The sequence below is a fragment of the Silurus aristotelis genome (assembly GCF_946808225.1).
Source record: "Silurus aristotelis genome assembly, chromosome: 16".
Taxonomy (NCBI): domain Eukaryota; kingdom Metazoa; phylum Chordata; class Actinopteri; order Siluriformes; family Siluridae; genus Silurus; species Silurus aristotelis.
Genome location: NC_139589.1, coordinates 6,984,692 through 6,997,604, shown reverse-complemented (window position 1 = coordinate 6,997,604; position 12,913 = coordinate 6,984,692). Strand labels below are relative to the sequence as shown.

The 12,913-nt window shown below is 34.9% G+C and overlaps 3 protein-coding genes across 4 annotated transcripts in view; 1 reads left to right on the top strand and 2 right to left on the bottom strand.

Annotated features, from left to right (window-relative positions):
- The window catches only part of LOC310739120 (uncharacterized protein), a 69,466-nt gene that overhangs the window by 6,949 nt on the left and 49,604 nt on the right, over positions 1-12,913 (bottom strand). The window lies entirely within an intron of this gene.
- Positions 1,191-9,188, bottom strand: LOC310739122 (uncharacterized protein). The gene is made up of 14 exons (XM_083564766.1): positions 9,140-9,188; positions 8,560-8,697; positions 7,948-8,028; positions 7,310-7,471; positions 6,668-6,799; positions 5,738-5,878; positions 5,175-5,267; positions 4,608-4,700; positions 4,257-4,418; positions 4,033-4,125; positions 2,839-2,928; positions 1,949-2,101; positions 1,665-1,754; positions 1,191-1,516 (listed from the first exon to the last, which is right to left on the bottom strand). The coding sequence occupies exons 2-13, from the start codon at positions 8,695-8,697 to the stop codon at positions 1,668-1,670; spliced, it is 1,425 nt and encodes a 474-aa protein (XP_083420892.1). The 5' UTR covers positions 9,140-9,188; the 3' UTR covers positions 1,191-1,516; positions 1,665-1,667.
- The window catches only part of stim1b (stromal interaction molecule 1b), a 29,761-nt gene continuing 27,372 nt past the window's right edge, over positions 10,525-12,913 (top strand). The window contains exons 1-2 of one of the 2 annotated variants that reach the window (XM_083563476.1): positions 10,525-10,773; positions 11,340-11,457. In XM_083563476.1, coding sequence (XP_083419602.1) covers positions 11,346-11,457 — 112 coding nt within the window. In that variant the 5' untranslated portion in view covers positions 10,525-10,773; positions 11,340-11,345. The remainder of the gene's footprint in view (positions 10,774-11,339; positions 11,458-12,913) is intronic. The other variant, XM_083563477.1, reaches the window with a different exon arrangement.

Sequence of the window (12,913 nt, the reverse complement as noted above, 5' to 3'; positions counted from 1 at the left end):
TTTGATTTTTTAATCTGGAAGAATGCTTATTATAATAAGTTTTAAAACATGTCCACATTTTAAAAGCCAGACTTTCCGGGGTCAAGTTCAGTACAGTCTATGACACAGATTTGTAAATAATCTCAGATTTTGGCACACAGATTTATCAGAAAATGTTGTTTCGGGGAGTGTTTTGAATACGCCAAATGGTTTGGTCACTAACTTGACAGCAACGATACCAAAAAGAAATTGAGGCTGTATATTAGCAATTAGCCATTTACTGGTCATAGTTTACAAAAACATGCTAAACTGCCTTTATATAACTTTTGGTTTTTTTATAATTTTTCTTTTGCTACGTCTTACCCAAAACCCACCTTTCTGAACATAAGTGATTGATTGTTTTTTATTTTCAAAACCATTTTTTTATAAATGTGAAGGTACCTTAGTAATGTACAGTATCTACCGATCATGAAACTTGATATGTATTTTCAGTACAATGCCCTCTTTAAAAGAAGTTGTTTAATGACTGTGCAATCATAAAAGTAATGCATAGATACACACATTACTTAAGGCAACAAAGAACTGTTAAATTTTTGTCAAAAGAAAAGTAAGGTGCATAAAGACCTCTTGGCTTATTAGGATTCTGAATGTTTGGTTTATATAAATTAGGTAATACAAATCTCAGCAGAAAAAGACACTGTACGATTGCCACATCCTGTGTTTATTTCTTGGTGTTAAAATTTGCTTGTTATCTTCACATTGGATGAGGATCCAATTCTGCCTGTTTCAACAGATCAAATGTGTATGCCATCTTTCTGTAAAAAAAATACAGCTTTCATGGTACATCATCATGCAGCATGAACATAATTGGTCCTCACATTATTTGTAAAAGAACTGCTCAATTCAAGCCTTTTCTTGCTAATTTTATTCACCGTTTAAAGCTTCCTCTGAATCTCATATATCAGATTTCCATGTTCTACACAGTATCTCCCATTAGATTATTGTCCTCCTAATATCACACACAGTTCTAAAACACAGCCATGGGATGAAAGAGGTTCAAGTTTAAATGCTTGCTGCATATTTAAATATGTAATGTAGGAAACTCAAACTCTATGTATACTCCATAAGTAAAGTTTATAGTACTGTGGTGAGACCTTCTATGTCGTATGGTTTAGAGACAGTGGCATTTAGTAAAAGACAGGAGGTGGAGCTGGAGGTAGCAGTTACAATTTTTATTAGGATTAACACGGATGGACAGCATTAGAAATTAGTTTTTTAGAGGGACAGCGCATGTAGGACGTTTTGGAGACGAGGTGAGGAAGGAGCGATTGAGATGCTTTGGACGTGTGCAGAGGAGGGACATGAGGTATATCGGTAGGAGAATGCTGAGGATGGAGCCGCCAGGAAGGAGGAAAAGAGGAAGGCCAAGGAGAAGCTTTATCGATGTGGTGAGGGAAAACATGCAGGAAGTTGGTTTGAAAGAGGCAGATGTAGAGGACAGGGGGGTATGGAGACGGATGATCTGCTGTGGCAACCCCTAATTAGAGAAGCCAAAAGAAGAAGAAGAAGATAAAACACTGCTTTCAAATATGAATGATTTTTGCCTTAACAAATATTCAAGTTTTAAATCTTTAAATTTTTGCCTGTTGAACTACAGCAGTTGTGGCTCAGTAAAAAAAGCTTACCATTTATAACTCTTCGCAATGGTGTAACTTCTCCAACTTTTCTACCACGGACTGAAGGATGTTATGAGCTTCCTGTTCTTGATCAAACTCCTAAAACAAAATCCAAACTCAAGCACTCAATTTTTATAACCTCGAAATATTCTATTCAATTAAAATGTCTGAAATACATTTTTCATTTTGTTCACATAATCTTTTAGTCATAGTCATCACACAGCATAAAAATTCCTTAGTAATTATTAAAAGGAACTGCTTAATTCAAAGCCTTTTCAGATAATATTCCTTACCTCGTCATGCTTCTTCTGAGACTCAGCGATCAGACTTTCCATTTTCTGCACCTTCTCCTGCAGTGACTCTGTCTTGTCTGTCAGGCTGCACCCCAGCTGAGCAACCGACTTAACAGCCTTTCGATGTTTCCCCATAACTTCAGCCAATGCTACCTAAAAGTTCAACATCCAAGCTTTATTTACTTCCGCACACACATTCAGACAGTTTCACTACCCTGCCCACACTCCCAAACAACCATTATATATCCCAAACCTAAGTAATCAGGTATACAGTGGGTATAGAAAGTCTATACTCTGGTTAACTGTAGATTTTACATTTTATGTGACAAACTTATTACAGTTTATGTGAAATACAATAAGAAATATTGTCAGAAAAACATTGTTATAGGCAGGATTCTTTTAGCTGAGACTAGGGTTCTATTTAAAATCAAATAAACCATGGGCCATGGAAGGAAACCATGGTGGTACCATATAGTGTTTCACTGTGTACTTCACGTTACTGTATATGGTTGGAACGACAATAAAGCCTACTTGACTGAAATGGAATCGAATAAAATTGCTATTTCAAGAATTTGGTAGACTCTTACACTAAAGGACTGCACTACTAAAATCAAAAGGTGATTTACTCATGTGTAAGGGTGGACTGTGCAACAGAGCTATTGTATTTTTTCTCTTGTAACATATTTCAATTTTGAATTTGTTGGTTGCTATATTACATATGCTATAAAGTTGGAAAAGATCTGACATGATTTATCTTGAGTACAATGTTTTATATCGTATACAACACACACACACACACACACACACACACACACACACACACACACACACACACACACACACACACATTAGTTCACAATAGCAGTTGTTTGTAGAGAAGAAAAGATTACCTTCATTAACTCCTCAGTTTGTTCCAAAGTCTTCATTCTATTGTGTTCAATTCTGAGGAAATAGTGAGCCCTGTGTTCGGTCTTACATTCCTAAAAGAGGCAAAAGAGATTTAAAAATGTATATCTGCAATTTCAACTCACTTCAACTCAAATGATGTAATGTTAACAAATTCACAATTTTGTAGGGCTTTGTATCTGCAAGAATCTGGCAATATAATACGTATCACAATACAGGGGTTGTGATAAGATATTTTCCAATACATTGCGATACTGTAAGCAAGGTGATATATTGGGATATTTCTTATTTTACGAACAGAATATAATTTTAGGAAAGCCTTCATTAAGAACACAGCACCATATGTAAAACTTGGCACAAACAAAAACACTGTGGGATCTACATTTGCTTTAATTGCTTCTAAAATTACACTTCTAGCCCTAACCAATTAAACCTACCCATACCATGAAACCTGTGCCAGCCTCACCCGTATCACACCTCAGCGGCATTAAGTGTATTGCAATAGATAAATAAAATTAGCATCATTGTTCCTAATTTGGTCATTTTTGTAAAATTTGTTAAACGTATGTACATGGTCGTTAAAAAGACGCCTAATGATGATTTGATGATGATGATGACAATGATAATCTAGCGTACCAGTGTAGATTTGCTTATTGATAGAGACTCAATACACTTTTATACTTCGCTCCGGGAGAAGGGCATCTAAAAGCTAAATGCTATTAATGTAAATGTTGATTATTGTGTTATATTATGCATGCCCTTATGATAGTAATATGTTAAATGTTAAAGATAAGAAGAATGCTATTTATATAGCAGCCTGGATATAAACTCAAAACAAAACAACTGTCATGAATCTTGTATACATTTTTTTCTATATCAATATTGCATTTTTGTGAATCAATACAGTATCGCCAAACATAATGTTGCAATACTCATGTGTATTGGTATGTTCTTACACTCCTACAATGTTGGCTTGTTTATTATCATGTTAGAATTTTTTTCATTATGCTTCCTAACTATGACAAACACATTTCTGACTGCACCACTATGAGAGATGTCAAGCATCTGTTAGCCAATTAAACTAAAAGGGTTTGTGACAGTATATTTGGTCATTTTGGTCAGTGATTTTACGATAGTATTACTACAATCATCTTGGTTTAGTGAAAAGAAAAATGTACTTTTAGTAAACTTTCGCAAGAACTTAAACTCTTCTTCATCTGTTGTTGCTCTAAGAGGAGGTTGTTGTAAGCCTGAAACACTCGCTCATACTCCTACAACACAGGAACAAGAGGAGAAAATATTATTAAAATATACATTTTAAAAGAATTGATAAATGAGGCCCATTATTGTATATAATTTGCAACGGAAATGTTTTTTTGGAGTTAATGATCATGTTTATTACCTCATCTTGCTCCTTCTTTGTCTCATTGATCAGGCTCCCCATGTCCTGAACTGTGCCTTTAAGTAGGTCCACATCCTTCATCAGGCTGGACTCCTCATACTGCAGGTTGTTAAAAGATTCCATAGCCTTCTGATGTTTCTCCAACACTTGACCCAAAGAGATCTAAAACATCAACAATCAATTTTTTTTACACGTTCATACAATTTTTAAATGCTGACGCAAAAGAATTAGGGATGAGGACTGAATTTCCTCAAAAAGTGAGCAATCAAAGACACATGCAAACACAGGCACCGACACACACACACACACACACACACACACACACATATCAAACATTAGCACAAAGTTTACCTTAATTAAAGCCTTGATGTCAGTCAGAGACTCTTTTGAATTACTGAACTTCATAGTCAGGTTTTGGTAAGCCACTCGCTCTCTCTCACACTCCTAAAACACAGCCATGGGGGAATATAAGGTTCAATGGTTACATCAAATATAATTTGCAGATGGAAAAGACAGCAGGGGGAAGGGGAGCAATGGTAGGACGTGAAAGATGCACTATTGGTAGCATTTAAGTTTAGAAGAACTCAGGCATGTGTATTCATAAGCTCACATGAGCCAATAGATAATGAGAACACTGAGGAGGAGCTACATTGTTTTTTTTTGGTAATGAAAATAATTGAAGAGCTGTTCATTATTACACAACCGTTATACCAGATTCTTGCTTTAAAGCTTTCTTACTGTGATTATTTTTGGGCATAAAAATCTATATGAAAAGAAAATATTAAAACTGGGGGCATTGCTTTTAAACATGCAGGGTATTGCTTAAAATTATTATTGCTTTTAATATCTATACGTTATCCACTTATTTCTCTGACCCATAACTGACACAATTTTCTCCATCAATCATGAGATGCTTACAGAGAGTAACTCTTCACAGTGTTGTAGCTTCTTTATCGTCTCTTCATGCTTGAGCTGGAGAGCTTTGTGGGCCTTCTGTTCTCTCTCTTGCTCCTGAAACACAAACATGGGGGAAAAAAATGTTTAAACTTAAGTGCTTTATGTTTAACGGTTCACCTCCATTTAGAAAATAAAGAAATAGAAAAAAGACTTCACAATTTAAAAGTCATCATGAACTAACTTATACATCACCTGAGTGTGTCCCGCTTTTAAAGCACTATTCTTAATTAGATGACTCTCATTTGTCTTCAATTATGGAATTATTTTGGCCTTCTTACATATTAATTGAATCAAATATACATTTAATTTGAACGTGAACATAAACTGCACAACGTATTTAAATTTGACAGCTTAACACTTGCAAAAGTATAAATCTATTCATTCAAATGAATATGTTTACACACAGTCAGGTGCACTTGTTTTTCATAAATGATGGGAAATGTTTATGACTAGCAAATGGCTTGTGTAAATGCTCATATAAATAATGCAATGCTTATATTTATAAATGCTCACATATTTATTACCTGGTTATGCTTGTTTTCAGTGTCATACATGAGGATCTGCATGTCCTGAATAGTGCCTCTAAGTGTCTCCACATACTTCTTCAGGTTTTCATTTTCCACCTGAGGTTCCTGATATTTCAACTGAGGTTCATTCTTAGATATCTGAAAGGTCAATAAACTATCGTAGTTAGCTTTATCAACTTCCACACACATCCAAATGCTTTAAAAATCTACTCATGTATTATCACAATAAACTGGAGGGTTTTGGTAAAATAAATTTTTTTTTTTAAAAAGATTCTGTACTCCCTGTGCTCTATCTATGGCGATAGAGAGCCAAAAAACGAATGACATAAATGCCACATTTTTTAATTAGATTTGCATTTGTTGACTTCATTTAATCCTACATGCATTGACATTTTTCAAATGCTGAATAATCACTTATCAGAATCAGGACTAAAGACTAAATTTCCCCAACATGTGAGCAATCAAAACACACACACAAACACACACACACACACACACACACACACACACACACACACACACACACACACACACACACACACACACACACACACACACACATTCATAAGCCCCTGTCACATGAAAATAAGAACACTGTGGGGGACAGCATTTTTTTTTTTGTCATAAAAATAATTGAAGAGCTGTTCACTATTAAGCAGACGTTATAGCAGACACCTGCCTTAATGTTGTCTTACTGTTATTATTTATGAAAAATACAATGTGCCTGAAATGAACTGATTAGAATGGATCAAGGTTTTTGTTAATTTCCCTTCTTATGAATATATTTACACACACTCATATACATCAGTGGGATGCAAATGTTTTTTCTAAATTATGCGATTTTTTTATAACTAGCAAAATAGCATGTGTCAATGCACATATAAATAATGCAATGATTATATTTATAAACGCTCACATATTCATTACCTGGTTATGCTTGTTTTGAGTCTCGTACATAAAGATCTGCATGTCCTGAATAGTGCCTCTAAGTGTCTCCACATACTTCTTCAGGTTCTCAATCTCCAGCTGAGCCTCTTGATATTTCAGATCATCTTCAACCTTAGATATATGAAAGATCAAAATAACTTATCCTAGTTAACTTTATCACTTCCACACCCAACAGATGCTTTAAAAACTACTCGTGACTCATCAAAATAAACTGAAGTGTTTGGAAGATTTAAATTTTTTTATTTCATATGCTTATTTATATGTTTTGACATCTCTGATTTCTCTATGGGGCCATACAACCAAAAATGCACAAAACTGAAACATAGTTTTAATTAGATTTATGAGTTTTAATCAGATTTAAATCCAGAAAAAAGGCCTGTTATCTTTAATTTAGCTACTAACAACCTTCTAGGGTATATAGTTTACCGTAACTACTTAAATGTTTGTAATAAATACAAACTTGAAGGCTCATGTTAGTAAATAACCTTGAGCAAAATATACATTACAATTACAATAAAGTTCTTTTTTCTTGTTAGCACTAAAGCTAAAATTTAAAAATTATGTTAAACTATTAAATATAAAAAAAATTAATAAAAACTCTTTAATGATCATGTTCATTACCTCGTCTTGCTTCTTCTTTGTCTTACAGATCTGGCTTTCCATGTCCTGAATTCTGCCTTTTAGTATCTCCACATCCTTCATCAGGCTGGACATCTCTAAATGCAGGAGATCAAAGGACTTCAAAGCCTTCTCATGTTGCTCTTCCACTTGATCCAAAGAGCTCTAAAATTTCAACAATCAACATTTGTGGACTTCATTTACTTCGACAGACATTCAGATATGTTAAGAATACTGGATAATCACTTATCAGAATGAGAACTAAAGACTACATCTTCCTTACATGTGAGCTATCAAGGACACACACACACATATATTTTACATCAGCCAAAGCTTGATATTAGTCAGTGTCCATTTTTTCACTGAATTTCATAGTCAAGTTTCTGGTCATTTGCAGGTGTAAAAGCAGCACACTGAAGGAGAACAATAGCAGGATGTGAAAGATGTTTTCTTATTGTCATTATTTATGGCTATAATAATGTGTATGAAGAGAAAATATTAAAGCTGGAGGCATGGCTTCTAAACATGCAGGTTTTTGCTTGATGTTTTCAATATCTAGAGGTTATCCACTGATTTCTCTGACCCATAACTGACATATAATTTTCTCTAGGAATCATTTCTTAATGAGAAGAAAAGCTTACAGAAAGATGTTTAATTTTCTTTGTCATCTCTTCATGCATGAGCTGGAGGGTATTGTGAGCCTTCTGATCTCTTTCTCGCTCCTGAAACACAGGCGTGGGGAAAAATGTGGTTGGAGTTTGAGTGCTTTATGTTCGCATCTCTAATGGTTCACATCCATTCAATAAAAAATCAAAATAAAAAAGACTACACAATTAGAATTCTGATGAATTCAAATTAATCATGGATCACAAACATGATCAGAAACAACTTTTATGATTTTAACGCTTCTAACATAATATTATGAATATTATGAATAAATTCTCATTTGTCTTCATTTACGGATTTATGTTGGGTTAACATGTTTATAAAATATAAACCCATTACAATTTATGAAAATGGATCAGTTCAGGTTTCAATTAGTTACGCTTCTTATCAATAAAACAGTCAGGTGCATCAGTAGGATACAAATGTTTTCCTAAATTATGGGATTTTTTATGACGAGCAAAATGGCTTGTGTAAATGCTCATATGCTTAAACCAAAGCAGACATATATATATATATATATATATATATATATATATATATATATATATATATATATATATATATATATATATATATATATTTATTACCTGGTTATGCTTGTTTTGAGTCTCATGTATCAGGATCTTCATGTAGTGAACGGTGTCCCTGAGTGTCTCCACATACTTCCACAGTTTCTCATTCTCCAGCTGAGCTTCCTGATATTTATCAGCTTCATTCTGATCCATCTGAAAGGTCAATACCTAGCCTAATTAGCTTAATTCACTTTCACACACATCCAGATGCTTAAAAAACGACTCATGCCTGAATAAAAAAAATTTATAAACCGATGTGTTTTGTTAAAAAATAAAATAAAATAAAAGATCATATGCTCATTCATTTGTTAAGCTCTCTCTGCTATATCTATGAGGCCATAAAGCCAAAAAAACGTACTTCACTATTGCCTAGTTTTAATTTGAATTTTAATATATTTTAGTTTAATAAAATATTTAAGTCTAATACTTTTATATAGTTGGCAGTAACTGCTTTAATTTAAGCCATAAATCAATAATTGTTTTTATTTGTTTTAGCACTGATATTAGCATGTCATAACAGCTAAGCATGTTTAAATACATTGATATTAGTAAGATGTACTGAATAATTGTAGATTTATAAGGTGTTGATTTTAACCTCAGCAGCAAAACAGGAAGCAGCAGGTACCACGTCCTGGTCCTGAGGAACTCCACATGGTGAGCTAGAGTCTAAATACAGAAAGAAATACAACCTAATAATCAGAATAAAAGTCGATAAAAGTCAACCAAGCAATATTTTTACTATTTTTCTCAGATAACTGTGCATGTGTGAGTAACAGGGCCACTCTGCTCTAGTGTTTTAAAGGGGCTAAGAAAAATCTACTGAATAACTAAACACAAGGACTGAGAAACCAGGAAAAAATGAGAAATAGGCAACCTTCGCTGGCAGATGCTTTCCCTGGGTCTGCATCTGTTTCCCCATCTTTACGAATTAAATAGTAAATGATGGCGGCCGCGATTGCAGTTACAGCTGTGCACATCAGGGAGCGGAGCTGAAGCTCAGACACACAAGCTTGAACTAAATGAAAGAAATTCCGCATCTTCTCTGTCGATCAGAGATCTCTCAATAAACACCTCACCGGCGAGAAATCGCACGAAGTAATGACAGATCTGCGTCCTCACGATATATAAAAGCCTGGACAACTTTAAAGTTATGTTATATTGTAGTGGCTTATGACGTCATACTGTATACTGTAGATCCATACTGTGGGTTGTTTTTTTTTTTTTATCATGGTTTATAAACTGAACTATATATATAGTCCAAACTACGGTCCGCGGGGAAACCGGGGGGAAACTGCGGAACGCCATCCATTTTTTATTGGCCTGTATCAAAGTCTAAAAATATAATTGTCAATGGCCCTCACATATTATATGCGTATTAATGAAATTGTACTTCTTAGTTTCAACACTAGGTGGAGTACTGTCTTGAACAAGGCAGCGTTATCACAAAGCAAGCAATCAGAAACAAAAAACAAATAAATGCTCAGGAATGGTGGAACCAAAGAGACGTGCCATCCTAAGAACCAATCTGAGACTTCTAAACATTGTTATTCTTTTAAATAAATACATTTTAAATAATTTAGTTCACAAATTAAACTATGGGACAAAATCTTCCTCCTATAACAGCTAGAAGTTCAGAACTCAACCCAGTCTATACTCCTGTCAGATTTACTGGTCGTCTGAACTTCTAATGCTCTCATCTGCATCCTCAGTGTGTTCACTCTCGACATTGGAAGCAAACTAGTTTCTAGTTAAATCTATTTTCATTTTCATTTACGTTTGGTCATATAGGACAACATTCTTTTGTATGTTCTTTTGTAATTTTTTTAATTGTATTGTATGGTATGAAGTGAAGTGAAGCTCACTTTTTTTTTTTATAAATATCGAGTTAATCTTCAATTCCAATGCCCTTTCTCAGTGGTATATTTATAATTATGACCACAAGATGGCGACATTGTTCAAATGTTAGCTCGGTAGCGAGGCGGCTCATCTTGAACTACTGAAATTCTTTCCTATAAGTCGCCGTGGTCAGGCAGAGCAGGCACAGGCACCACTTTCACTCTTTTATAGGGTTGTTAATACCGACTTTTTAATCTTTATGTTAATTTTTTTAAACCAAATATACGAAATTGTCTTGTTTTTGTTTTGTTTTGTTTGAGCGCATGACGGAGGGGATGGACGCTTATCAGTGAACTCGACTATTCCGGTGGTTTGTAGGAGAAGTTTCAGGAGGTATGGTGGAAAAAAATTATATATATATATATATATATATATATATATATATATATATATATATATATATATATATATATATATATATATATATATTGCTTTTGTATGTAATCTTTTTTTGGTCGTTTTGAAACGAAGATTGTTGCATCCGGATGTAAAACTGTAAGTGTCCGGCATCCTGTATACGTTTTGTCAGTATCACTATGTAACTTCACCATGAAGTTTGCATCCCTTTTGAGAAGTAAAGATAATGCAAAGTTTGTTTTCATAATAGTACCAGCGTTGAAAATGTTTACAAACGTTCGATTTCATGGTGGTTGTCATGTTCTGTACTAATACGTGAGAACTGGAGTGCAACCATACGGTTGACATGAAATGCGGAACTTGTAAACCCAAAGGCTTAAACCCACATAACCAACTTGTTGCATTAAGTTAGCATTGAAAAACAACATCCTGTTCTGCATGCATTACTGATTAGATATCATGTTTAACTTCTGTCAGTGAACATTAAGTCATCTGTGTGTGTCTGTGTGTGTGTGTGTGTGTGTGTGCGTGTGTGTTTTCAGCTCAGCATGGATTCAGTTCGTTTCGCTTCAGTGTTTATCCTCTGTCTTTGCCTGGTATGGAGAAGCCCTGCAGAGCCACCAGGAATTCCAGACCAAATCCAGCAATCCAGGTTTTCAGGTCAGAGGAATGACTTTCTCCGTAGCCATAAATGCCAAACACTCTGTTTTGTATAAAATTAAGCCAGCTGTCAGCTTCTTTCATCTTTGTCTATTAACACACCACTAACCAAGCTGTATTTGGGTAGTGTGTCATTGTCCACCTCAGTATTTTTGAGTGACTTACAGTTAAACAACTGCGTAGTTGAGGGATGAGGGCCCTACTTGAGGACCCATCAGTGGCATCTTGATGGTGCTGGTATTTGAACTCATGACATTCCAATCGCAAAGAGGGCTAAGGACCCATTTACACACATGCCACTGCAGATGCCAGTGTTACTAGTGCACTCCAGCTATATGAGGTTTCTAGCCATTAACTATTTAAAAAAATTTTGATCTACACAGTCCTCATTTACAGCTCCATAAATCTTACTTTAAAGTTAAATTCTAAATATATTTTATGAGTTAAACAGTACTTAATTTGCTACATACTTTTCTACACGTTAAACAGTTGTGGGAGCTCAGTGCCCCATTAAGCTCCATAGAGTTATTATTAAACCTTGTGATAAAAAATGAGAACTGCAACAAGCACTAAAAAAGGTCCCAATGGAGCAGCATACGTGCTCTTCCATGCTTACTCTCTTTGAACGTTTTCAAAGGACGGGGAAGAAACAGACAGTACTGTCATAACTGGATTGCCAAATTGAGCAAGATTAAAAATACCCAGTGGCAACGAAGATCTTTTTTATAGCAACTAATCTGCATTTAACCTCATGCATTTTTCACTAACACCATGTATATGCATTTATTGTGTCTTTAATATAATGAGAAAGGTAAGAGGGAGATGAGTGATTAATGTACATGCATCAAAAATGAGGAAGAAATACATTCCCACATAGGAGAAAAAGGCTGAGAGAAAAAAGGAGATTGTGTCCTTCTTGTCTAATGACCCAAATTTGGACTAGTTTTGTATAAATTCTGTGGTTTTTGGTATGTATTTGACCTAGAAATTCTGGTATAAATTTCACAACCCTGGCCTGCCCTACCAAAACAGCCTGCTGCTGCTGTACCAAAAAAGCCTGCTCTACCAAAACAGTGCATGCAAAACAGACAAAAAACAAGTTGATAACCTGTATGCTGGATAACTATTTTGCTGTGTGACTTTGTTTTGTTTGAGACTGTGTTGTTATTTATGGCGTACTGCCCCGCTTAAGTTTTTTTGGTCAGAAGTTGCTGCTGGTCCTGTGGTTAGGTATTTTCCACTGAGGCACAGGTTACAAAAAAAATTGCATTTTTTGCACAGTTGGGCATGGGCTAAATGCAGTAATTGTGTATCTACAAAGTGGCTTAAATTGTCGGTGAAGATGGAGATAAAATTAATTGTATGCGAATGTGTGCTCGTACGTGTCAGGAGCGTCCAGTATTATCTGCAAAAGCCAGTGTTTACGAAACATGAGTAAACTGATTATCAGTCATGA

Bases quoted from the DNA above. Each gene is read 5' to 3' on its own strand.
- LOC310739122 (XM_083564766.1), bottom strand. From the start codon at position 8,697: ATGGATCAGAATGAAGCTGATAAATATCAGGAAGCTCAGCTGGAGAAT. The intron at 5,268-5,737 runs GTAATAAATATG...TTTGTGTTTCAG, and splicing joins CTGAAAACAAGCATAACCAG to GAGCAAGAGAGAGAACAGAA. The intron at 4,126-4,256 runs GTAATAAACATG...CCTGTGTTGTAG, and splicing joins CAAAGAAGGAGCAAGATGAG to GAGTATGAGCGAGTGTTTCA.